The sequence below is a fragment of the Suncus etruscus genome, chromosome 2 (assembly GCF_024139225.1).
Source record: "Suncus etruscus isolate mSunEtr1 chromosome 2, mSunEtr1.pri.cur, whole genome shotgun sequence".
Taxonomy (NCBI): Eukaryota; Metazoa; Chordata; class Mammalia; order Eulipotyphla; family Soricidae; genus Suncus; species Suncus etruscus.
In genome coordinates, this window is record NC_064849.1 from 6,258,865 (window position 1) to 6,281,864 (window position 23,000).

The 23,000-nt window shown below is 57.4% G+C and overlaps 3 protein-coding genes across 4 annotated transcripts; all 3 read left to right on the forward strand.

Annotated features, from left to right (window-relative positions):
- The first annotated feature begins 88 nt into the window (after window positions 1-88).
- Window positions 89-10,602, forward strand: CCNF (cyclin F). Of its 2 annotated transcripts, none has more exons than XM_049768451.1 (17): window positions 89-104; window positions 916-1,064; window positions 2,169-2,275; window positions 3,579-3,646; window positions 4,351-4,544; window positions 4,668-4,721; window positions 5,038-5,142; window positions 5,383-5,460; window positions 6,132-6,283; window positions 7,206-7,370; window positions 7,819-7,942; window positions 8,025-8,205; window positions 8,354-8,441; window positions 8,735-8,819; window positions 8,902-9,029; window positions 9,401-9,570; window positions 10,178-10,602. In XM_049768451.1, exons 1-17 carry the CDS (start codon window positions 89-91, stop codon window positions 10,600-10,602), a joined length of 2,289 nt encoding a protein of 762 aa, XP_049624408.1. The 2 variants fall into 2 exon arrangements, with proteins under 2 accessions (XP_049624408.1, XP_049624409.1); XM_049768452.1 differs by having other exon boundaries at window positions 5,038-5,136.
- A 2,844-nt stretch (window positions 10,603-13,446) lies between these two features.
- TEDC2 (tubulin epsilon and delta complex 2) lies at window positions 13,447-15,980 on the forward strand. The gene is made up of 9 exons (XM_049768865.1): window positions 13,447-13,489; window positions 13,562-13,660; window positions 13,741-13,853; window positions 13,931-14,276; window positions 14,422-14,514; window positions 14,856-14,949; window positions 15,049-15,319; window positions 15,405-15,577; window positions 15,725-15,980. Exons 1-9 carry the CDS (start codon window positions 13,464-13,466, stop codon window positions 15,869-15,871), a joined length of 1,362 nt encoding a protein of 453 aa, XP_049624822.1. The 5' UTR covers window positions 13,447-13,463; the 3' UTR covers window positions 15,872-15,980.
- Window positions 15,981-20,437: 4,457 nt separating this feature from the next.
- NTN3 (netrin 3) lies at window positions 20,438-22,695 on the forward strand. The gene is made up of 6 exons (XM_049768462.1): window positions 20,438-21,362; window positions 21,452-21,640; window positions 21,735-21,884; window positions 21,967-22,014; window positions 22,105-22,179; window positions 22,267-22,695. The coding sequence occupies exons 1-6, from the start codon at window positions 20,438-20,440 to the stop codon at window positions 22,620-22,622; spliced, it is 1,743 nt and encodes a 580-aa protein (XP_049624419.1). The 3' UTR covers window positions 22,623-22,695.
- Window positions 22,696-23,000: the final 305 nt, after the last annotated feature.

The window sequence follows — 23,000 nt, forward strand, 5'->3', positions numbered from 1 at the left end:
CCGCGCGCTCCGGGCCGGCAGTCTCCGAGCGGCTTTTGCGGGTGCAGCAGCAGTAACCAGCGGCGGTGCTGGAGGCGCGGTGGCAGCGATGGGCAGCGGCGGCGGTGAGCGCGGCTTGGGAGGCGCTTGGGTATACGGGGGTGCCCGAGGTCAAGGGAACCTTCCGATCGGCGCGGGCTGGCTGGAAGGAGCGTCGCGGCGCCCTTAGCATTGAAACCGGGGGCGCGCGGTTTAAATGCCCGGCGGGTCCCGCAGGAGGGCGTGTGTGTCGGGGCGGTGGTTGCGGGGCGATCGCCGCGGCTTTTAGCATCTTTAGTGTCTGTCTTCGAGCTGGAGCAGGAGAGCGGATCGGCTCCTGGTGGAAGCGAGCCGGGGTGTATGTGTGTTGGGGTGCAGGGTGGAGAGGGGCCAGTGCAGGTGGGGACCCACTCCAAGGGGGGCCCCGGATTGGGAAGGGGAAAGCGAAAGCAAATGCAGTAGTAAAAGACCCCCCCCCCCAAATGGGACAAGGGCTGCTGACAGCGCAGCCCGGGCACTTGCCCAGGCCTGATCCCCAGTGCACCCCAAAGCTTCTCTGCAAGTGGAAGATAGTGGGAGCAGTGCCTCACCAAGCCCTTGAGAGCCTATTGGATGCTAATGCTTTTTCCACCTGGTGCAAAAAGAAGGAAGCAGAGGGTCCAGAGGGCTGGCTAGGAGAACCCCTTTAAACCTGGTCCCCTCTTCTTCCCGCTTTTCTGGGCTCTGCCGCAGAAAGTTTCTTCAGATCGAATCCATAGAGAATGGATTCATCTTCTCTTTCCTGCTGTTTCCTTGAAGGCCGAGGTGATGGGATTAAACCCTCCTCATTCACCATCTGGTTGGGTTCAACCTGGTAGCACGTCATTATAGCTTCCTGCCTGCCGTCTCTCCCTCCAGTGATCCACTGCAACTGTGCCAAGTGTTTCCTGGGGAAGCGCAGGGTCCGAAGGCGGCCCCGGCTTCTCACGCTGCTGAGTCTTCCAGAGGACGTGCTCTTCCACATCCTGAAGTGGCTTTCTGTGGGCGACATCCTCGCTGTCCGTGCCGTAAGTTGCCGATGGGAAGGCAGGCCTGGCCCCTACATGGTTCGCCTGGAACCTGGGTGATCCAGAAGACAGGTTGCTGTCAGGTAGATGCCTGAAGTTGTCCTGTCCCACTGCCAGAAATCTTCCCCATAACCAGTGAGGCGCCATTGAAACTGCTGCATTTCATCAGGGAAACTGAGGAAGACAGCAGTCCCGAGGAAGATCACGTGTCCCCCATTTTTGAGGCCACCCCGAATTTCCCTTGTACCACATATACTGGCCTTCACCTCTAGGGTCAGCCAGGCAGAGAGAGCAGGGTGTGGCCTGGACCCAGCACTTCTGGGTGTGGCTTGAGGGGGAAAGATCTTATCATTAGAAAAGTCTGTTCTTCCCTGATGCCATCCCTCAGTGCTGGGAGGCTGCTCACACCCCACCTGGTGGCCTCCTGCAGCCATGAGGGCTTGCATGCTAGTTCCCACCTCAGTGAGCACTTCAGCCCTTATGACCTCCCCTCAGGGTTAGAGAGAATAGGGGCTGAGGTGGTGGTGCCTATGGCTGCACTGCACAGTTCCCTCAGCACCGAACCCCAGGCTCTCCTATGGAAGCACAGCCTAGTTGGCCAAATATTAGCTGGAGAGTCCTGAGCTCCATCACTCAGGAACCCCACTCCCACCCCTTAGTGGCCCTATGAGGTGCTTTTCACACCTGAGGCAAAGCCCCTGAGGGAACCTGATACTTGAATTCTTGAGACTGGGGATGGGGAGGGGGAGAATAGCATGGAGGTAGGGCATTTGACTTGCATGCAGAAGGACGGTGGTTTGAATCCCGGCATCCCATATGGTCCCCCGAGCCTGCCAGGAGCAATTTCTGAGCCTAGAGCCAGGAGGAACCCCTGAGCACTGCTGGGTGTGACCCAAAAACCAAAAAAAAATAAAATGAAATGAAAAAATTCTTGAGACTCCACCCAAGTTTCTGGTGACATCCTCTGCTCTCTCCTGATGGGGGTGCCAGTCCTCAGCCTCTCTGTTTTAGTCAGCGTGTCCCTCTGGGACCTTGACAGTCTGGGCAGGATGGGAGCAGCTGACCCGCATCTCCCATTGACCTGCCCGTTCTTACCTTATGCAGGTTCATTCTCACCTGAAGTACCTTGTGGACCACCACAGTAGTGTCTGGGCATGTACCAGCTTCCAGGAGCTCTGGCCTTCCCTGAAGAACCTGCGGCTCTTTGAAAGGTATTCCCTGTCTGCCTCGTGCCATAGGCCTATCGTTTTCTCCCTCTATCCTATCCCCTGGAGCGTGACTGTGCCCAATCATATGCCATCTTTCTGGCCTGAATCACTGAAGAGCTTCTGAAGATCTGTTGTTGACCAGGTCCAGCCCTTCCTCCTGCTTGGCTCTTCAGTCCTCACTCCCACCTCCATCCCCATGGTCTGATATGAAAACCTTAACTGGCCTGCAGGGTTTTTTTTTCCCCTTCCCCCTTGGTTTTTTGTTTTTGGGCTCCTGGGTCACTCCTGGCTGGCCTCAGGGATTCATGTGGAGTGCTGGGGATGAAACTCAGGTTGACAAGCTCTCTAACTGCTGCTGTACTATCTGTCTGGTCCATCTCTGCTAAATTTATAACAAACTTCTTTTTCATTTTTTTTGTTTTTGAGTCACATCTGGTGATACTTAGGGCTTATTCCAGGCTCTGCACTCAGGAAATCATTCCTGACAGTGCTTGGAGACCATACTGGATGCTGGGTATGGATCCTGTCTTGCTGGTGTGCAAGGCAAGCGACCTATCTGCTATACTATATCTTTAGCCCTTAATTTCTTATTTTAGCCCTTAAGTTTTTTTTTTTTTTTGTTTTTTTTTGGTTTTTGGGCCACACCTGGCAGTGCTCAGGGGTTTACTCCTGGCTGTCTGCTCAGAAATAGCTCCTGGCAGGCACGGGGAACCATATGGGACACCAGGATTCGAACCAACCACCTTTGGTCCTGGATCAGCTGCTTGCAAGGCAAACACCGCTGTGCTATCTCTCCGGGCCCCTTAGCCCTTAATTTTATAACAAATTCTTTTATTAGTTTTGGGAAATCATATGAGTGATGACTCACAGCCTCAGCATCTAGGCCTATGGCAACAGCTGACTTTTTTTTTTTCCCTTGGCTTTTTGGGCCACACCTGGCGGCGCTCAGGTTACTCCTTGTTCTGTGCTCAGAAATTACTCCTGGCAGGCAAAGGGGACCCTATGGGATGCCGGGATTCGAACTACAATCAATCGGTCCTGGGTAGGCTGCTTACAAAGCAAATGCCCTACCCCTGTGCTAATCTCTCTGGCCCCTCACTTTTTTCTTGACCTTGCACTGAATACTCCCTGCCTGCTTCAGGCGTAGGTGCTAGGATTCTCTTTGCCTGAGCGTATTTCCAGAGTATACTTTGTAGCAGCAAGTCACAGACTTGGTGGGATTATGATTCCAGTTTTTCTCAGACAGCAGGTGTGTGGCCTGTATGTATGTGGGGGGAGGAATCACAGGCTGTTAACCCTGCTTTAGGGCTGCAGAGAAGGGGAACTTTGAGGCCGCCTTGAAGCTGGGTATCGCCTACCTCTACAATGAAGGCTGTGAGTGCCCCATGGGACTGATGTGGATGGGCACTGGGGTGGTGGTGGTGTGAAGGCTCCCTGGCTGAATCCAGCTGTGGGCCATGGTGTCCTGTTTAGGTTCCTTTGGTGGGTTTTTGTTTTGGGTTGTGGGGTGAGTCACCAGGTTTAATCAGGCCCTTTTTGAGGGTTGTTTTTGTGCCACACCTGGCGATGCTCAAGGGTTACTCCTGATTGTATTCAGGAATTGAATCCTGTGGTGTGTGGGACCATATAGGATGCTGGGGATCGAACCCTGGTTCAACTATGTGGAGACTAGTACAGTGGATAGAGTGCTTGCTTTGCCTGTGGCCAACCCAGATTTGATCCCAGTATTCCATAATGGTCCCGAGCCCTCCTGAAATAAATCCAATCACTGCCAGGTGTGGCCCAAAAACCCAATCAATAATTTTTTTTTTTTTTTTTTGGTTTTGGGGCCACACCCGGCGGTGCTCAGGGGTTACTCCTGGCTGTCTGCTCAGAAATAGTTCCTGGCAGGCACGGAGGACCATATGGGACACCGGGATTCGAACCAACCACCTTTGGTCCTGGATCGGCTGCTTGCAAGGCAAATGCCGCTGTGCTATCTCTCCGGGCCCCAATCAATAAATAATTTTAAAGAAATAAAACAAAAGCAGAATGGGGCAAGTGGAGTGCCACAACATCCTGCCTGCTCTGTCCTGCAGTGTCTGTGTCGGATGAGGCCCGTGCGGAAGTGAATGGCCTCAAGGCCTCCCGCTACTTCAGTTTGGCCGAGAAGCTGAGTGCGGGCACCACGCCATTCATTTGGCTTTTTATTCGGCCCCCCTGGTCGCTGTCAGGGAGCTGCTGCAAGGCCGTGGTGCATGAGAGCCTCCGAGCTGAGTGCCAACTGCAGGGGGTGAGTTGGCACTGGGGTGACACCATCGATCCAGGGAGCCAGAACACAAGGTGCCATCGGGAGAAGCCCCTGGGAAGGCCGTGGAGCCAGACTCTGAGGGTCACATCCTCCTTCCTTCTGCAGGCTCACAAGGCATCCATTCTGCATTGTCTGGGCCGAGTGCTGAGTCTTTTCGAGGTGTGTTTCCTGTCGCTTGGGTTTGGTGTAGGTTGGTCCTAGTGATTGCATGCACTGCAGGCCTCACTGCTCACCTTCCTGCTCACCTTCCTTCGGAGGATGGGCAAGAAGTGAAAGGCTGTGGGATGGGCTCGGCATTCTCTCAGCCTTGCCCCAAAAACCTATGGCTGGACTGCTAGTTGACGGGGGCTTTCAAGGCGCCACACATATGAGTGTGTGTGGATGAATGTATGTGTATCTGTGTGTACATTGTGAGTGTTGGAGATTGAGGCAGTGGGAGGCAGAGCCAACAGGAACATTTGCCCACGTCCTGCAGGATGAAGAGAGGAAGCAGCAGGCCCGGGATTTGTTTGAAGCGGCTGCGAACCAAGGCTGCTTGCCCAGCTCTTACCTCCTTTGGGAGAGCGACCGGGGCGCTGATGTGAGTGGCTAAGGAGCTGGGGGGGGGGGGCGGTCAGGGCTGACCACACAGTCTCCAAAGTGGTCATGGGGGAGGTTCTGTCCATAAAGGGGACCTTTGACCCAGGGCTTGGTGGTCAGTGGTCACCAGGCTCACCCCTCAGATGACCACTGTTGCTTGGCACAAGGGAGTTGACTCAGATAGTGGGGTGCATGGTTGGAGAGCAGTAGTGTTAGGCTCAGTTTATCTTTTTGTTGACAGATGTCGGACCCCGGACGATGCCTCCACAGCTTCCGGAAACTCAGGGACTATGCTGCCAAAGGCTGCTGGGAAGCCCAGGTGAGCTGCTGCTCCCTTCGACCTGTCCATGGGGCCAGAGAAATAGCACAGCGGTAGGGCATTAGCCTTGTATGCGGCCGACCTGGGTCAGATTCAGGTTCAATTCCTGGCATCCCATATTGTCCCCTGAGCCTGCCAGGGGCGATTTCTGAGCACAGAGTCAGGAGTAACCCCTGAGTGCTGCCGGTGTGACCCCCCCCCTCAAAAAAGAAAATAAAAAGGAGGGCCTGTCCTGAAAAGAATTTTGTGGGTTTGGGGGCCGTACTTAGCTTGCAGTGCTCAGGGCTTATTCCTGGCTCTGCATTGCAATGTTATTCCTGGTGACTTGGTGGACCATCTGAGATGCCGAATTCAAATCCGGATTGGTCGTATGCAGGTCAATCAGTTGTACTAATTGTACTATCGGCTGGCTCCTAAAGGGATTTTGGTCCCTTAAAGGGATTTGTATGGGGTGGAACAGCCTGCAAATGCTCTGTCCCAAGTTTCTGTCACCTCAGCTGCCCATTCCTGTAAACAGATGCAGACCTTACGGAGACACAGAGCCCCGGGAGACCAGCAGGGCTGTTCCAGGGCTATAGAACAGTTCAGATGCTAGGGAGGTGATAGGATGCTCCAGAAAGAAATGAATACTGTAACCAGCTGAGCTTGCTTACCTGTCTCTGTCCCTCCAGCTCACTCTTGCCAAAGCCTGTGCACACCGGAAACAGCTTGGCCTGGAGGCAAGAGCAGCCAGCGAGATGGTGTGTCAGCTTTTCCAGGCCTCGAAGGCTGTCAGCAAGAAGCGTGTCTTCTCCGTGCAGAAGGGGCTCAGCGACACCATGCGGTGAGAACTTGGTGGCAGATACCATGCTGTCTCTTTTCTGAAGCGTCTGTAGTGTGGTAGGACCCCAGTCGGTTTCCTACTCTGTCCCAAGCACAGATGGAGGGGAAGCACTGAGGATTTCAGGCCTGGCTGGGACGCTGCAGTTCAATGGGGTTTGGGGCATGCCCTCTTGCATGTGTGTGTGTATGTGTGTGTGTTTTTATGCCACAGATATCGTTGTGTCTGTGCGCGCCACTGGTAGGACCCATGTTGGCTGCGTGCAAGGCAATAAGGCCCCTGATTTTTGGTTATTTTTTTTTGGTTTTTGGTTTTTGGGTCATACCCGGCAGCGCTCAGGAGTTACTCCTGGCTCTATGCTCCTGGCAGGCTCAGGGGACCATATGGGATGCCAGGATTCGAACCACTGACCTTCTGCATGCAAGGCAAATGCCTTATCTCCATGCTATCTTTCCGGCCCCCCTGATTTTTGCTTTTATTTTATTTGGGGAGGGGCCATGCTCAGTGGTGCTCAGAGCTGGGTCTGGGAGTGATCCAGAAACTAAATCTATAATAAAAAGAGGCTGAAGCAACAATACAGTGGGCATGACACCTTTCATGCGGCTGACCTGGGTTTGAGCCTTAATATCCCATGTGTTCCCTGAGCACCACCAAAAGTCAGCTCTGAGCATTGCCAAATGTGGCCTCTCCCCCGCCAAAAACAAAAAAAAACCAAAAAACGAAATGAAAGGGCTTATTCTGAGAGGTTCATATCCTGCCTGGCTGGGTGCCCCATCCTGCCCTCCTTGCTGTCTTAATTCTGTGCTAGACCAAGCACCTCCTCTTCTGTCCCCTTGTCTGCACCAGGAATAGATGGGAGGGCGGCAAGCAGGCTGTAAGACATGATGACACCTGCCAAGATTTGGGGTTGATGGCTGTTTCACAGGTACATCCTGATCGACTGGCTGGTAGAAGTAGCCACCATGAAGGACTTCACAAGCCTGTGCCTGCATCTGACAGTGGAGTGCGTAGACCGTTACTTGAGGAGGCGCCCAGTGCCCCGTCACAGGCTCCAACTACTGGGCATTGCCTGCATGGTTATCTGTACTCGGTGAGATGTGGGGATACCCTGCTGTCCCCCGAGGTCATGGCTAGAGCTACTGGCTTACAGTGCTCAGTCAGCCCTTCCTGGCCAGGGCCTCCTGAGGCTGGCCCTGGGACAGTGTCGAGTGGTATCTCCCAGGACATCTGCCTAAGGGACGATAAATGACCATTGTCACATCATGTGGCCATCAGACAGCCTCAAGGTCAGCTCACAAGCTGCTTGGTGCTGAGCTGAGCCACGTCCCTGCTCTGTGGCCAAGCCATGTCCCCTGCCCTATGGCTGAGCTGTGTCCCCTGCTCCATGCAAGGTGCTGCAGTGAAACCCTGAGTTGTAGGCTGTGTGCAGAGGTCTCTGTGAGCCTAGCAGCCTGCTGCCCTTTCTGGCCCTTCCTGCCCCATTTGTACCCACCACACTCTGGTGGAGCTGAGCGACTGATAGCCTCTTTGGTGCCCAGGTTCATCAGCAAGGAGATCCTGACCATCCGGGAAGCTGTGTGGCTCACAGACAACACGTACAAGTATGAAGACCTGGTGCGCATGATGGGGGAGGTCGTCGCAGCGCTGAAGGGGAAGATCCGAGTGAGTGTCACCACTTCTGGGCAGAGGGGCAGGTGCGGGTGGGAAGGGGGCTTCGAGACCTCACATGCCCCGTGCCATCTAGGTTCCCACTGTGGTAGATTATAAAGATGTCCTCCTGGCATTGGTGCCCATGGTGCCCCGCACCCAGCGCCTGTGCAGCTTCCTCTGCGAGTTGACCCTGCTGTACACCAGCCTGGCTGCTCACTCACCTGCCCACCTGGCCTCTGCCGCCCTGCTGCTCGCCAGGCTCATGCACGGCCATAGTAAGGGGCTGCATGGGGACACACGGGGAGGGACCCTTGCTGTGGGGCGGAGGTGGGCAACCTAGGGATACTACATGCTGCTGTGCTTCTGGTCCACCCTATGAGCCCTGGTAACTGGAACTGGCCCTTTTTCTCCTCCCCTCCACAGCACAGCCCTGGACTTCCCAGCTATGGGACCTCACGGGCTTCTCCTGCGAGGACCTCACTGCCTGTGTCCTGAGCCTCCATCAGAAGTGGTGAGTAGTAGGTTTGCCCTGGCTCTGTGGGGCCTGTTTGGGTCAGCGGTGGCTGTGGGGTGGGAAGCATACCAGCACCTCAGCGTTGGCCCCTGCCTGGCTGCACTTGGTGACCATACCCAGGTTCCTGGGGTGTCATCTGTGGACTAACTGCAGCAGCTAGGAGGGGACTCTGGGTGCCCTAGATCTCCAGAGTAGGTGCGCGAGTACATGCATGCGTGCATGTGTGCATGTGTGCGTGCGTGCGTGTGGGTGTGTGTGCATGTTGGCCACTTGCCCTCGTCTTCATGCAGCTTCCATGATGATGCCCCCAAGGACCACCGCCAGGTGTCTCTGACTGCTGTCCGGCAGCGATTTGAGGATATTAGTCAAGAAGAGGTATTTGTCCTCTCTATTCCCCCCCCTCCCCCGGCCCTGACCAGTGTGGGCTGGCCTGGCCTCTGACCCTGTTCCCCCTTAGGTTCTGAGCTACAGCCACTTGTGTTCGGCTCTGGGGGTACAGCAGGACAGCCCAGAGCCCACGGCCTTCCTCGGTGCCAGTGACATCCACACCTTCCTTAGCTCTCCTTCTGGCCAGAGAACCAAGAGGTAAGCTCCGCCCGTTTTCTGGGGCCTCCTGCAATGCAGCGGTGTCAGACCTCCACTGGGCTCAGACAACACCCCATCCTGGCCTTTCTGTGTTGTGGCCCAGCAGTGACCCTACTATTCCCTGTCCCGGCCCCTTTGCACTGCTGTTCACACACTCACCTCCATCCCCTTGGATCCCAGGGACCCCTGTCTTCAGGAACCCATGATTCACTCGAGCAGATCATGTCTATTGGCCTGCAGTGGCTTGACTCTGATCTTCCCGAGGACAGTGCTAGGTGCTGACTAGGCATTGGCGAACAGGGCCACTGTGTCTGGGAACCAAACGCTGTTGTCTGTGACCAGCTCTCACCCACTTCTCACCTTCCTCTCAGGAAACGGGATAGTAGCCCCCAGAAGGACAGGGGCAGCTTTGTCACCACACCCACCGCTGAGCTATCCAGCCAGGAGGAGACTCTGCTGGGTAGTTTCCTGGACTGGAGCCTGGACTATTGCTCAGGCTATGAGGGTGACCAGGAGAGTGAAGGCGAGAAGGAGGGGGACGGTGAGTCTTGTGGGGGGTGGGGACAGCCTCGGAATTCACCAGACTCTTTCTAGAACATTCTGTGAAGGAGGGGGACGGTGAGCCTCACGGAGGGTGAGGGTGGGCAGCCAAAGAGTTCACCCACGGGATCTTTCTTTTCTTTTTGGTTTTTGGGTCATACTCACCAGCACTCAGGGGTTACTCCTGGCTCTACGCTCAGAAATTGCTCCTGGCTGGCTTCGGGGAACCATATGGGATACCGGGATTCGAACCACTGTCCTCCTGCATGCAATGCAAACGCCTTACCTCCATGCTATCTCTCTGGCCCCTCCACAGGATCTTTCTAAAACATTCTGTGAAGTATGTGTGTGCATACACCTGCCCCCCTAAACACTGGGCTTGGCTGCATTCTGGGCCACTGTCTCCTAAAAAGCTTTTGGGTCCTTCCTCTCAGCTTTGGGAAGCCCAATTGGGTCATGTCCCATTCAGGTTGGGTGACACAATTTCTTACCAAGGAGAGTGGGCACGGTGAGGGCATACGGGAGTGTGGCTGAGCTAATCCTCAGCCAAAGGGGACCCTGCCAAAAGGTGGACCGTGCCTTACCTCTGTTACTCCCACCTCCTGCAGTGACAGCTCCTAGTGGCATCCTTGATGTCACCTTGGTCTACTCACAGCAGCACTGCTGCCGGGACTCCAGTGACGAAGAGGATGAGGCCTGCCCGGGATATGAAGGAGCCCGCAACCAGCCCCGCTTAGCTCTGGGACCTCCACTCCCTCAGTATGGCGGCTCGGAGCCAACCCGAGATGTCTCTACCTCAGGGTACTCCTCAGTCAGCAACGCAAGCCCCACAAACTCGGTGAACATGGGGGGTGCTCCTCGATCTACCTCCATGCTGTCCCCGGGCAGCGACCCCCACACACAGCCCTGCCACCATTCCGCCAGGAAGTCCTGTGGACAACACCAGCCCCCCGAGAATGACCTTCCCCAAAGGCAGGCGAAGAGGAAGAGCCTGGACGATCAGAACGTGGCTGTGGGCTTTCTGCGGCTGTGAAAATGCTGGACAGCAGTGTGGGATGGAAAGAAGTTTCTTCAGCAACACACTGTACCGTCCTCTGTCCTGTGTCCACGTGTCTGTCCCACTTTAGTCTGTTCCACTTTACCCTTGTGACTTAAGTCTGTCCCATTTCACCCAGGGGAGCTGCAGCCTGGGAGCCCCCAACTTGGCTTCTTCAGACATCTCTGCCTTGCCCAGTGGGCTGTTTACAAGGCCCCAGGCTCGGTCCCCAACAGACGTAGCCTGGGAGTATCTGCATTGACTCTGCCTTCTTGTTCATGCTTTTTTGTTTGTTTTGGGGCCACACTCAGGTTATTCCTGGTGGTGCTCGGGGACCATATGTGGAGCCAGATTGAACCTGTGCCAGCCTCATGAGAGGCAAGTGCCATACCTGTTGTACTATCTCTCTGGCTCCCGTTCTTCACTCTTTCTGGGGGTTGGTGGTTCTCAGAGGTTACGTTTTGAGGTGCTTGGAGGATCCTCTGGTGCCAAAATGGGACCTACAAGCCCTTTACCCTATAGCCTACATTCTAAGGCAGGAACAAAGTTGCAGAGGCCATGAGAAATGAGGTTCTTACCATTACTCTTGCCCCTCAGCCACCGTGACCCCACATAAAACACTTTACCAGTAGGGAGATCGTCTCTACCAGGTGAAATGAAGGCTGTGTCCCCCTGCTCTGGAACAGCAGCCATGACAGGCGCTGGTGCCTGTCCATTCCCTGGTGTGGTCACTGCAGGGCCTTCAGTGAGGGCTTCCTTTCTGCTTAGTGCCTCAAGTATTCCCTGGGGCCCCTGCAACTGGACAGAACTGCTGGGAGTATGGAGACTTAGACAGTTCTCGGCAGTTTGTCCCCAATATCAAGATTTGCTGCTGTGAGAATGCAGACCCCAGGCAGGAACTTGGTAGACAGTCGCTGCTGTGGACAGCAGCCCCTGCCTCCTGTGCTCCTGGGCCTGCATGAGCCGTGGCTCCCTTGTTTGAGGGGGTCCTAATACCTACCTCACAGGGGTGTTGTGAGGATTAAACAAGGTGCATATGGACACATGTGTTATGAGTGGAATTGCTCTGTGCATGCGTGCATGGGCCAAATTAGGACCTTCCCCAAACATGGGACCCTCCTGCCTTCTGGCCCTAGTACTGGCCAGCTGGTGTGGGGCTCCTATGGCCCAAAAGTCATTTGGGCATCTTAGAGCTCACTTCTTCCTCTGGTAGTTCAGAGGACCTTTCTATAGAGTGTAGGGACCTCATTTCACCTAGGGGTGGAGCTGTACACTGGGGATCCTGGTAGGGCTCTTGCCTGACGACCTCCCCATCTGCCTGACACCAAACAACCTTGCAAAAGGAGCCTGCTCCAGTTGATTACTGCACTGTCTCTGCCTTTCCCAGTTCAGTGACCTAGAGATTAATTTGCTGCAGCCCCTGGCCCTCACCCAATTTCCTGGTCCTTGGGGTTCCATTTCCTCACCCTTCCTCATGGCTCTACTTGGCTGATACTTGTGCCTGTTCAAAAGGGATTGTTCCTGCCCACAGCTACAACCCACACACACCCCTCATCCCAGTCCTCAGAAGTGCTGGCTGTTGCAAGTCAGCCCCTGAAGAGGTTGACTGATGGAGGGATGGAGGATGAGGTCTTTCCCCTTCAGCTCTGAGCACGCGTCTGCCACCCTTTATAGCCGACGGTTCTGAGGTGAAACGGCAGGTAAACAGCTCGCAGACAGTCAGGCTTGTGGAAATATTAGCTTTATTCGGTGGACAAGACTGAAGTCCAAAGACAGCCTCAGTTCCAGCAAAAAGCCCTTCGCCTTCCACAGACCCTTGTTTTTATCCCCCAGGATCAGGTACCACCCCATGGTGGGATCAGATACCACCCAATGGTGGAAGCAGAATCAGGGTGGGGGCAGAATGCCAGGTCACACCCTAGGGTAGGGCACAATCACCGATCAGGTTAGGGTCAGTAACATAATCCCTAAAATATTTACATACACAACACTGGCTATGGGCCTGTAGAGAGGGCAGCCGGCAAGGCTTTGCCTTAAATGTTCCAGGCACCCCATTTGGTCACCACGCTCCCACTAGGAGTGATTCTTGAGTGAAGGTTCACATTCTCTAGGAGATCGGTTGAGGTTTAATTCCCACCAAGCTCCCAGACAGGAAAGGCAGTTCTCATTCTCCTGTTCGATTAGGACAGGGGGAACAGTTCCAGTTGTAAAGATCCGCAGGAAATAATTCACACAGTGAAGTGTAGACAAGAATGAGTTCAGGAAATCCAGTGCTCAAGCAAGGAATCCAAACCTCCCAAGCTTTCTGCTCCTAAGGAGTGCAGCTCAGTGGAAGAAGACTGAAGAATGAGCCCCTGCTTACCTCAGACCCTTGCTTTTGACAAGAATCAGGTCTCACCCCAGGGTGGGATACGAATATCAAATTAGGGCCCGGAGAGATAGCACAGCGGCGTTTGCCTTGCAAGCAGCCGATCCAGGACCTAAGGTGGTTGGTTCGAATTCCGGTGTCCCATATGGTCCGCCGTGCCTGCCAGAAGCTATTTCTGAGCAGACAGCCAGGAGTCACCCCTGAGCACCGCCGGGTGTGGCCAAAAACCAAAAAAGTAAAAAATCCCCGAAGCCACAGCAAGTCATCTGAGGGTCCTGGGAGGCCTAGCTGGTTTCAGGATGCATCAACGCAAAGCAGGATCCCACTTATCCTCGGAGGGGCGGGGCCCGTGAGACTCCGCCCACACGTGGAGGCGTGTCTCGATAGTGAATCGTGATTGGGCAGCCAGGCCGGAAGGGCGCGTCTATGTGAAGGAAGGGGCGTGGCCTCTTCCCGGCGGCAAATCCCGGGACCGGTGTCCGCTACCCTGATGCTCCCTGCAAGCTGCTCGCGCAGGTAAGGCTGAGCACCGAGCCGGGCCGGGGCGGGCGGCGGCTTCGGGCTGAGCCTCCAGGGAATTCCTTCCAGGCTGGTGGCCGAGCTGCAAGATGCGCTGGACGCCTGCGCCGACCGACAGCGGCAGCTGGAGCAGAGCCTGCGTGTGTCCCGGCGGCTGCTGCGCGCCTGGTTCGTGGGCCTCTGCCATCACCTCTGTCCTTGGCTCCTCTGCCTGCTCCTCCGGCCCCCCTGACCCCCGCTTCTTGCAGGGAACCTGCCGGAAGCCCCGCCCCAGGATGCCAAACTGACCAAGCAACCCCAGGAATCCAAACTGACCAATCAACCCCAGGATGCCAAACGGACCAAGACAATCAGCCTCTAGGTGGGCACCCTTCCCTGCACCCAGGTTTGCTGCCGGCCCCTTCTCCCCAACAATAGCTCTCTTCTGGGCTTCTGCAGCAGACACACTCAACCCCCCAGAGCTTGAAGAGCTGGAGTTTCTGGCCCGGGCACTGGAGAAGGCAGTGCGGGTGAGAAGGGGCACATCAGCACCGGCTGCAGGAAGAGACAAGGCCCCCCGCCAGAAGGTGGGCTGCACTCCAGCTCCAAGCCAGGCAGGCCGCGGGGCAGCAGCAAGGAGCAGGCCACCCCGAGGCAGCCGCCAGCTTCCAGCACCCACCTGGACACCTGAGCATCGGCCTCCACCGGCAGGCGCGGAGGACAAGGCCAGCTCCGGGATAGGTCCTTGTATGGCGCCCCCCAAAGCTCCATCGGCCCCCCAGCCTTTCATGCTGAAGGAAAAGGGGTAGGTCCCCCATATGCCATCCTTGGGCTGCTTTGCACTTTTTTTGCCCTTTGGTTGCCCTGCCACCCTTTTGGGCCATGCTTTGGCCTCTTTGACATGTGCCCCTGTGTACAACTGGGAGGCTGGCTATTTAACCCCCCAAAAGAGTTGGGGTGCAGACTCGACTACAGGGCTCTGCTTGCAGGACCCTGCTGCGGCTGCCCATGGCCTTCAGGAGAGCAGCCTCCATCAACTCCCGGTGAGGCTTGGCTGGTGGGGGGCATGGGTAGGGACCAGGAGGGGGCCCCTCAGCAGCCTGGCTATAAGTCTGTGGCTTAACCAGTCCCTCAGCTTTGGTCCTGCAGAATAGGACCAAGTGTCCCTCCGTGGTGCCCAAGAACTTGCCTGTGCTTGCACCGGCTGACCTGCTCTTCTGGGGCAACTGGCCAGCCTTGCCCTTTCTCTTTTCCCTTGGACCTTTTCCATTTTCCCAGCTCTGGCCCTTTGCCATCATTATCTTAGGGATGCACCCCCTTTTGGGTCCTTCCTACCCCCCAGTCGGGCCCAGTCCTCATTTGACTGACCACATATCCTTCCCAGCCTTTGGGCTGAGCTTAACTCCCGGACCAACGGCCCCAATGCTGCTGCTGCTGCTGCTGCCAGGGCCCAGTTTCTGCAGAACATGCAGCCTACAGTATCCTTGCACCAAGGGGATTCTCTCAGCCTGGGACAGGGTGCAAAGGTCACCCCAAAGGACCATCCCTGGAAGGGATTTTCCCTGACCCGAGCCCAGCCCAGAGCCAGCTCTCCGCCCAGTGCTGCAGTGGTGGCAGCCGAGATGAGGCGTCTGCGCAAGGCCTGCTCAGTGCTGAGGTTGCGCCTGGGCCAGGAGCTCGTGGCAGGTCAACATCCCGCTGGGGTGGAGGGTAGGGGGCCAGGCACAGGACTGACAGGGACCCCGTGCCCTGAGAAGTTACAGCAGGAGTACCGCAGCCTGCTGGTGCTGGAGGGGCTACAGGCCATGGCCAACCAGTGTCTGCAGAGGCTGCAGGAGCTGCGCACAGGTGAGTGAGTGCTCAGTATTGGGGGATGAGAGGTCGCACCCCTGGGTGGGCACTGCTGCCTCATTGCCATGTTTGTTTCTCACAGCATGGAGTGAACTGGAAATGACAACTGCAGGGGGCTCACCCAGCTGTGGAGGGGAAGCTCAGTCCCACTGGGGCCCCCAGTTGCTTGTTTATACTAGTGCGAAGGAGCTGCAGGCCCTGGTGACCCGAAAGCTGCGAGTAGAGATGCTGAACCAGCAGCTGTGTCTGCAGAAGGTATATTGAAGGGTCTTGGGTCAAGGCTGAGCCCTGAGCCCCAAAATGGGCTACTGACACCTGAGCCTGAACTGCAGAACAGGCTATTGACACAGACCTAAACACCCAGGGTGGGCTCCTGACATCTTAATCCTTTCTCCCGTCCAGGTCCTGATGGCTGAGCTGCTCCCCTTACTACGTGCTCAGGAGCCCCAAGGGACCCAGGGACTGGTGCTGTACAGGGCAGCGCACAGTTTGCTCTGCGAGGGAGGCGAGCGCTTCATCTCCATCCTGAGGGATGATTCTCCCGACTGAACACCACCAGTGCTTCTCTCCATTATCCTGATGAACGACCTCCCCGACGGAGTGTCACTGTCCCTCGTTCCTGACTTCTACACACCAGCAGGCAGAGCTGGGCTGGCTTTCCTGATTTGCCCTCATTCTAGCCTTAAAGCCACTCGTGTCCTTAACACTAAATTCACTTAGGTTCTGCCAAGGTGGAGGTGATGGTTTTTGTTTTCTTTGTTTTTGCTTATCCAGAATATAATCATGAGGGGGGCCTGCGAGAGCACAGGCGTTAAGGTGCTTGTTTTAAAGGTGATCAACCCCAGTTTGAATCTCCACCACCTCTGAGTACTGCCAGTGTGTTGAATGGTGGGTTGTGCGTTTCCACAATCCTCAGAGAGAAAGGGATTCCCATGCCCCCTGTCCGGGTAGGACAAGAGACGGAGATCCGGCAGCAACTCTGACGCAGAAAATAATTCACACAGTTGGGAAGGAATAACAAGCCAGAAACTCACAAGCTGCTTTGCACTTCCCTTTGCCCTGCTACCCCTTTGGGCCTTGCCCTGGGTTCTTTGACATGTGCCCCTGTCTTGCCTGTGTACAACTGGGAGGCCGGCTTGCTTGCAGGCCACAAGCCAGTTGCTCTACTACAGGGAATCACAAACCAAGATGGCGGTTCCTCCTCCAGTCCTTCTGAGTAGCCTGTATTGGGATAAACAAAGCCCCACTCCCCATGGGGAGGGTTTGAAAAAGCCAGATGAGGAGGCAATAGGGAAACATCTTTTGGGGGGTATTTTGGGGGGGGGTCACACCCAGCAGCGTTCAGGGGTTACTCATGGCTCTATGCTCAGAAATCGCTCCAGCAGGCTCAGGGGACCATATGGGATGCTGGGATTCGAACCACCGACCTTCTGCATGAAAGGCAAATGCCTTACCTCCATGCTATCTCTCCGGCCCCAGGGAAACATCTTTTAACAGGAAAACCAAAGGAACCAATTGAGGGACATCTAAATAGAATGCAATTTGAGGACCAATCCAAAGGCCTCTACCAACAGCAGCGGTCACCCAAATGTCACCAATGCTCCCTTAAAAGAATATTCAGGTTGGAAAGAGTCCAGTATTCGGGGTTTAAGATGCCACCAAGGTCCTGTTTTGATTTCAAGCACTAAATGTAGGATCCAAGCACCTCCAGACATCCTTCCATACTCAGAATAGTGAGCTAACCTCCCATTTCTCTTTATGTGGGTGCAGGGGACCTGAGGCCACCCTCCAGGTTCCCAGATCTTCCCTCTGTTCCGGAAGCACAATCTGTCTGTAGGGCCAATTGCCACCAGTCTTCAGGGTGAGGAGTGACCCTTCCCCTCTGCTTGAACTGGAGTGAGCACAGTGGAGAGTGCCTTACATGCCTTACATGCAGCTGACTTGGGTTTGATTCCTGGCATCCATTATGGGCCCCCACACTGCCAGGAGAAACTACTGAGAATTGCTGAATATGGCCTGAAAAAACAAACAAAAAAACTGGGTTCCCAGGACACCTATTAAAGCTTGAGGTGTGGGGGACCAGAGCAGTAGCACAGTGGTAGGGCTTTTGCCTTGCATGTGTCCAACCTGAGACAGACCCAGGTTTGATCACTGTTATCCCATATGGTCCCCCAAGCCTGGCCTGCCAGGAGCGATTTCTGAGCACAGAGCCTGGAGTAACCCTCGAGTGCCGCCAGGTGTGACCCAAAAAAAGGAAAAAGTCTGGTGCCTGGACTGCTGCAAGTCTGAGCATTGGAGTTTGAGTCTGGCCTTGGCACTTCTCTGCCCAGAGGCCAGATGTTGGGGTGAACTGTGTGAAGGAGAGCAAGCAGGACTGGTTCCCAGTAGGGGTTCCATGCTATCGATACTCCTGCTTGTCTCAATTCCCCCTCCAGCCCAGGGCAGAACACCCCCAGCCCCAAGGAGAAGGCGCTAACCAGACTTAAGCACTGCTGTGTAGGCAAGGTGAAATATATAGAACCTGCAGTGCCGTTAGCCCCAGCAGTACTGACCAAGGCCCCTACCTGATCATATGTGTCCACTCCAAGTCCTCAAGACTTCTATCCGTGCCTCCATCAGCCCAGCTTCGTGTCTCTGGGTCCATCCCCCCAAGGAAGTCCTGTCTGGATGGGCCCCAATGCCAGAGAGTGAGCCCCCAGTCACGTACACTGGGTGGGGAGTCCAGGTGGTGATGCTGCATCCTCCCAGCCCCCACTTCTAATGTGGTGGCATGACCAGAGCCTGCCCCAGGCATGAGCACTCCTGAGCTCCCACCAGTGTCACCCACAGAACACCCCAGGGTGCTGCGAGCACTGCTGTTAGCCACAGGCAGCGTGGGAGTACCGTAGCTGTGCTGCAGCCTGCCCTTTGGTGCTGTGACCATCCTAGCTGGAGCTGCCCCACAACCATCACCTTGACTTGTCCAGGGCTGCTGGCCCCTCTGCCCACTCATGGGGCACTTGAGTGGAGGCAGGAGCTGGCCCCTCCAGCCGGGCCTGGATGGGGCAAGGTCCTTTAGGCCTTACAGGGTAGACCCCCTTTCCCAAACCGTGTCTGCCTGGGCCCCCTCTCCCTGCTGTCTGTCCACAGAATCAGGATCTTGGTAGCTCTTGGGGCACAATAAATAGTGTGGGGGCCAGAGCGGTGGCACTAGAGGTAAGGCGTCTGTCTGCCTTGCCCGTGCTAGCCTAGGACAGACCGCGATTTGATCCTCCAGTGTCCCATATGGTCCCCCCAAGCCAGAAGCGATTTCTTTTTTTTTTTTTTTTTTTTTGGTTTTTGGGTCACACCCGGCGATGCTCAGGGGTTACTCCTGGCTGTCTGCTCAGAAATAGCTCCTGGCAGGCACGGGGGACCATATGGGACACCGGGATTCGAACCAACCACCTTTGGTCCTGGATTGGCTGCTTGCAAGGCAAACACCGCTGTGCTATCTCTCCGGGCCCCAGAAGCGATTTCTGAGTGCATAGCTAGGAGTAACGCCTGAGTGTCAACTGGTGTGGCCCCAAAACAAAACCAAAACCCAATAGTGTGAGTTGTGTGGGACCGAGGGTGGTTGTGCAAGTGCTGGGTGGGGGCCTGGTCCCCTGTGCCCCACTTACCCAGCTTCAAATGGAGGTGGAGGAGGGGTGGGGCAGCCTGGGCCAGCAGAAGTGGGAGAGGCCTTCCAGGAAGGAGGCAGCTGGTGGTGTCCCTGGGGGTGAGCTCAGAATGGGCTGTGCAGGCGCCTCACCCCATTACACCATCTGCTGCTGTCTCAGAGAGCCCAGGAGCAGGGCAATGGCTGCCCATCCGGCCTGCAAGTCAGAAGGGGGACCCTGACTCTCCTTCCTACTGGCCAGGCCACCAGAGCTGCTATCAGGCCCATGGGACCCCATGGCGGCCAGTCGTCTGGTGCTAATCCCATGTGGTGTGTTGGGGAGATGCAGCCTCAGAAGTCACTCCTGGAGCACCTGCTCTAGTGTGTGGACAATTACCTGCAGGGGCTGCCACCCCTCTGGCCCTGCCCTGCGTGTTCCATCCCTGCCACTACCCTTCACCCCAAAACTGGAGGCCTCTGCACCCCCTTGCCAAAGAATCTCCAAGGTTGGGTGGGCCCTGCTTCAGTCTCCCTGCCCGAACCTGCTGCTAGAGCTAGCCTCTCTCTGTCCATGCCACTTTGGCCCCGGGGATCAAACCCCACTGCCTTCTCAAAGGCTCTTTGGAAGCTGAGGAAACCCAATAGTAAGGAACCCTGCCAGAGGTGGGGCTGTGTATCCACAGCATCCATGCACACCTACTCTGGCCTCGGACCCGGGTCATTGTGGTCTCAGCTAGCCTGGACACTCTCTAACCTGAGGTGAGTGAGTACCGGCCGCTGTGGGGCATGGGGCAGTCAGGCGATGTTAGCAGAGACCTTCCAAAAGTGCTGATGAGCCACGGGCATCAGGCAGGCAGAGCAGAAACTGGGGGTCATGTTGAGGAATGGAAACCACAAAGTAGAAACGGGGGCATATGGATTCCACTAGACCTGGTCCTGCTCTTTCTACTAGAGCCTTAGGGTGGCCCCATCACTGTGCCCCACCAGCCAGTGGGTACTGTGGAAGGTTGTATGCTCTGCGCACCCGCCTCAGGCCCAGCTCTGCCTACAGGAGAGCCTGGAAGGGGAGCGCCGCCCCCTGCTCCTCTCAGCAGGGTCGGGCTGGCTGCCAGGCAGGGACCATACTGGGTGATCCCCCACGGGCTGAGCCACGCAGCCGCCCCTCCAGCCCCCTTCCGCCTGCGCATTCCAGGCTGCCGGCCCCTCCTCCGCCCGCCCCTGGCGTTTGGATCTGCTTCTGATTCCCTGCTCCCTGGGCCCCTCCCCGGCTGGGCCCCCCACCCTGCAGGCCAGCACTGCTGCCGGCGCCCACCACCCTTCCCGGGAGTTCGGGGACCTGATCCACCAGGCCCGGCCCGATGTTGGTGAGTGGAAGGCGCTGCCTCTAAGGGGGGACGCTCATGGCTCTGTGCCCAAGGGGGTTCTGACTCTAGGCCAGGTGGGTGGCGAGGACAACACTGGTATTTTGACCCTGTGGGGTTCCGCTGGCCCTGGTCATGCCTAGCTGGCCCTGGGGGTTGTTGCTGGCCACAGGGACCCTGTTAGCCTGGCTGGGCCCGGGGCCTCCGGTTCACCCTGACCCCTGCCACAACGAGGCCGGTGCACCCCGCAGCTGCGTGCCTGATCTGGTGAATGCTGCGCTGGGTCGTGAGGTGCTGGCGTCCAGCACGTGTGGCCGGCCGGCCTCTCGGGCCTGTGATGCCTCAGATCCGCTGCGGGCACACCCTGCTGCCCTGCTGACCTCAGCAGGAGCCCCGCCTGGGCCCCTGTGCTGGCGCTCAGAGGCGTTAACACAGTCTCCCCTCAACGTGACCCTGACGGTGCCTCTGGGCAAGGCTTTCGAGCTGGTATTCATCAGCCTGCGCTTCTGCTCACCACCCCCTGCTGCCGTGGCCCTGCTCAAGTCACAGGACCACGGCCGCACCTGGGCCCCGCTGGGCTTCTTCTCCGACCGCTGTGGGCCCGACTTTGGCCGCCCGCCCACTTTGGCCAATGGGCCCCAGGGCCCTGGGCCAGAAGCTCTGTGCTTCCCGGCTCCTCAAGCCCTGCCCGGCGGGGGCGGTCTACTGGCCTTCAGTTTGCAGGACAGCAGCCCGCTCGGCGTGGACCTGGACAGTAGCCCTGTACTTCAGGACTGGGTGACAGCTACTGACATCCAGGTGGTGCTGGCCCGGCCCTCCTTACCAGGATTGCCTGGGGACTTGGAAGCCAGCCCTTACTCTTACTCCGCTGCTGAGTTCCTGGTGGGCGGTCGCTGCAAATGCAACGGGCACGCTGCCCGTTGCCACCCAGACCTGCAGGGCCACCTGCTGTGTGATTGCCAGCATGGTACAGAAGGCCCCGACTGTGGCCGTTGCAAGCCCTTCTTCTGTGACCGCCCGTGGCAGCGTGCTACAGCCCGGGAGGCCCACGCTTGCCTCGGTGAGACACGGAGAGTGGCTGGGGGAAGCTAGGCATGCATGCGCGCACACATGTGTGTGTGTCTTGCCATAACCCGTGACTCCCTGCAGCGTGCTCCTGTAATGGCCACGCCCGCCGCTGCCGCTTCAACATGGAGCTGTTCCGCCTGTCAGGACGACGCAGTGGGGGTGTCTGCCTCAACTGCAGGCACAACACGGCAGGCCGTCACTGTCACTACTGCAGGGAGGGCTTCTACCGTGACCCAGGCCGGTCCCTGAGCGACCGACGTGCCTGCAGAGGTAAGCCTGCCCCCTCACCATCCCGGCCTCCCCTTTGAGGGCTTCCCTTTTGCTCAAGTGGCTCCTGACCTGCCTAGAACTCCACACCCCTTAGCTTGTGACTGTCACCCAGTGGGCGCTGCTGGCAAAACCTGCAACCAGACCACAGGCCAGTGCCCGTGCAAGGATGGTGTGGCTGGCCTCACCTGCAACCGCTGTGCACCCGGCTACCGGCAGAGTCGCTCCCCAGTTGCACCATGTGTCAGTGAGTGTCGTTGGGCCAGCGCCCCCCCTAACCCGTCTCCTTGCACCTGCACCCTACCAACCCAGGTCCCTTTCCTCTGCAGAGATTCCAGACTCCGGGCACACTGAAAGCAGCTCGCCAGAGTCCCAGGGTGAGTTCTCCTTTCCCTCAAGTGAGTGGCAGGGCCCCAGGGAGGGGGAGAGGGCAGCTGGGTGCCAGTCTCTCCACACCCCCCCCCCAGATTGCGCCTCGCACTGCCAGCCGACACGAGGCAGCTACCGCATCAGCCTGAGGAAATTCTGCAGAAAGGACTACGGTAGGTAGGCAAAGCAGGCCCTGCGCAGCAAGCCCCAGGGGTGCCCTGTCCCTGCTGAGCCCATCCTCTCTCTTCCTGGCGTCGCAGCGGTGCAGGTGGCGGTGGTGGGCGCGGGCCGCGAGGAGCGTGGCGGGTGGACGCGCTTCTCGGTGTCGGTGCTCGCGGTGTTCCGGAGCGGCGAGGAGCGCGCGACGAGGCGCGGGAGCAGCGCGCTGTGGGTGCCGGCGCGGGATGCGGCCTGCGGCTGCCCACGCCTGCAGCCGGGCCGCCGCTACCTTCTGCTGGGAGGCGGAGGCGGGCCAGGAGTGGCAGCAGGGACGCGGGGGCCGGGGCTCAGCGCCTCCCGCGGAAGCCTCGTGCTGCCGTGGCGGGACGCGTGGACCAGGCGCCTGCGGAGGCTTCAGAGGCGCGAGCGGCGGGGGCGCTGCGTGGCACAGGCCTAGGCTGTGGGCCCGGAGGCGGGGTCGGAGATGGAGATGTTCCTGCAAGCGCTGGTCGCCGGCTGCGCTCCAGACGGACGGACGGACCTGCCCTGCCCACTCCGGGGCATTTTCGGGAGGCTGCAGGGACCATCCTGGGGCGATCCAATCTGTCCTCTGCAGCCCACGGCCCTCTCCAGGAGGGTCCCGTCAGCCCCCCGAAAGCTGTAGGTCGCCTCTGACACACTCCACAGAGTTCTAAGGGCATCACCCTCCGCGTCTGCACCGCCCCGCAGATCGCGCGCGCCTTCCCTTCCGAACGAGCGCTCACTCCCGCCATCCTTTTGCACGGAGTCCCCGCAAAAGGAGCCTCAGGAGACGCTGTACCCCCCATTTCAGGTC

What these genes read in the sequence shown, in the direction of transcription:
- TEDC2 (XM_049768865.1), top strand. Translation starts at nt 13,464, where the DNA reads ATGCTCCCTGCAAGCTGCTCGCGCAG. An exon ending in TGCAGAACATGCAGCCTACA is followed by an intron (nt 14,950 to 15,048) that starts GTATCCTTGCAC and finishes ACCCGAGCCCAG; the next exon opens with CCCAGAGCCAGCTCTCCGCC. An exon ending in GCTGCAGGAGCTGCGCACAG is followed by an intron (nt 15,320 to 15,404) that starts GTGAGTGAGTGC and finishes TGTTTCTCACAG; the next exon opens with CATGGAGTGAACTGGAAATG.
- CCNF (XM_049768451.1), top strand. An exon ending in TGCATGGTTATCTGTACTCG is followed by an intron (nt 7,371 to 7,818) that starts GTGAGATGTGGG and finishes TTTGGTGCCCAG; the next exon opens with GTTCATCAGCAAGGAGATCC. An exon ending in CTGAGCCTCCATCAGAAGTG is followed by an intron (nt 8,442 to 8,734) that starts GTGAGTAGTAGG and finishes GTCTTCATGCAG; the next exon opens with CTTCCATGATGATGCCCCCA.
- NTN3 (XM_049768462.1), top strand. Translation starts at nt 20,438, where the DNA reads ATGCCTAGCTGGCCCTGGGGGTTGTTGCTGGCCACAGGGACCCTGTTA. An exon ending in CCCAGTTGCACCATGTGTCA is followed by an intron (nt 21,885 to 21,966) that starts GTGAGTGTCGTT and finishes TTTCCTCTGCAG; the next exon opens with AGATTCCAGACTCCGGGCAC. An exon ending in CAGCTCGCCAGAGTCCCAGG is followed by an intron (nt 22,015 to 22,104) that starts GTGAGTTCTCCT and finishes CCCCCCCCCCAG; the next exon opens with ATTGCGCCTCGCACTGCCAG.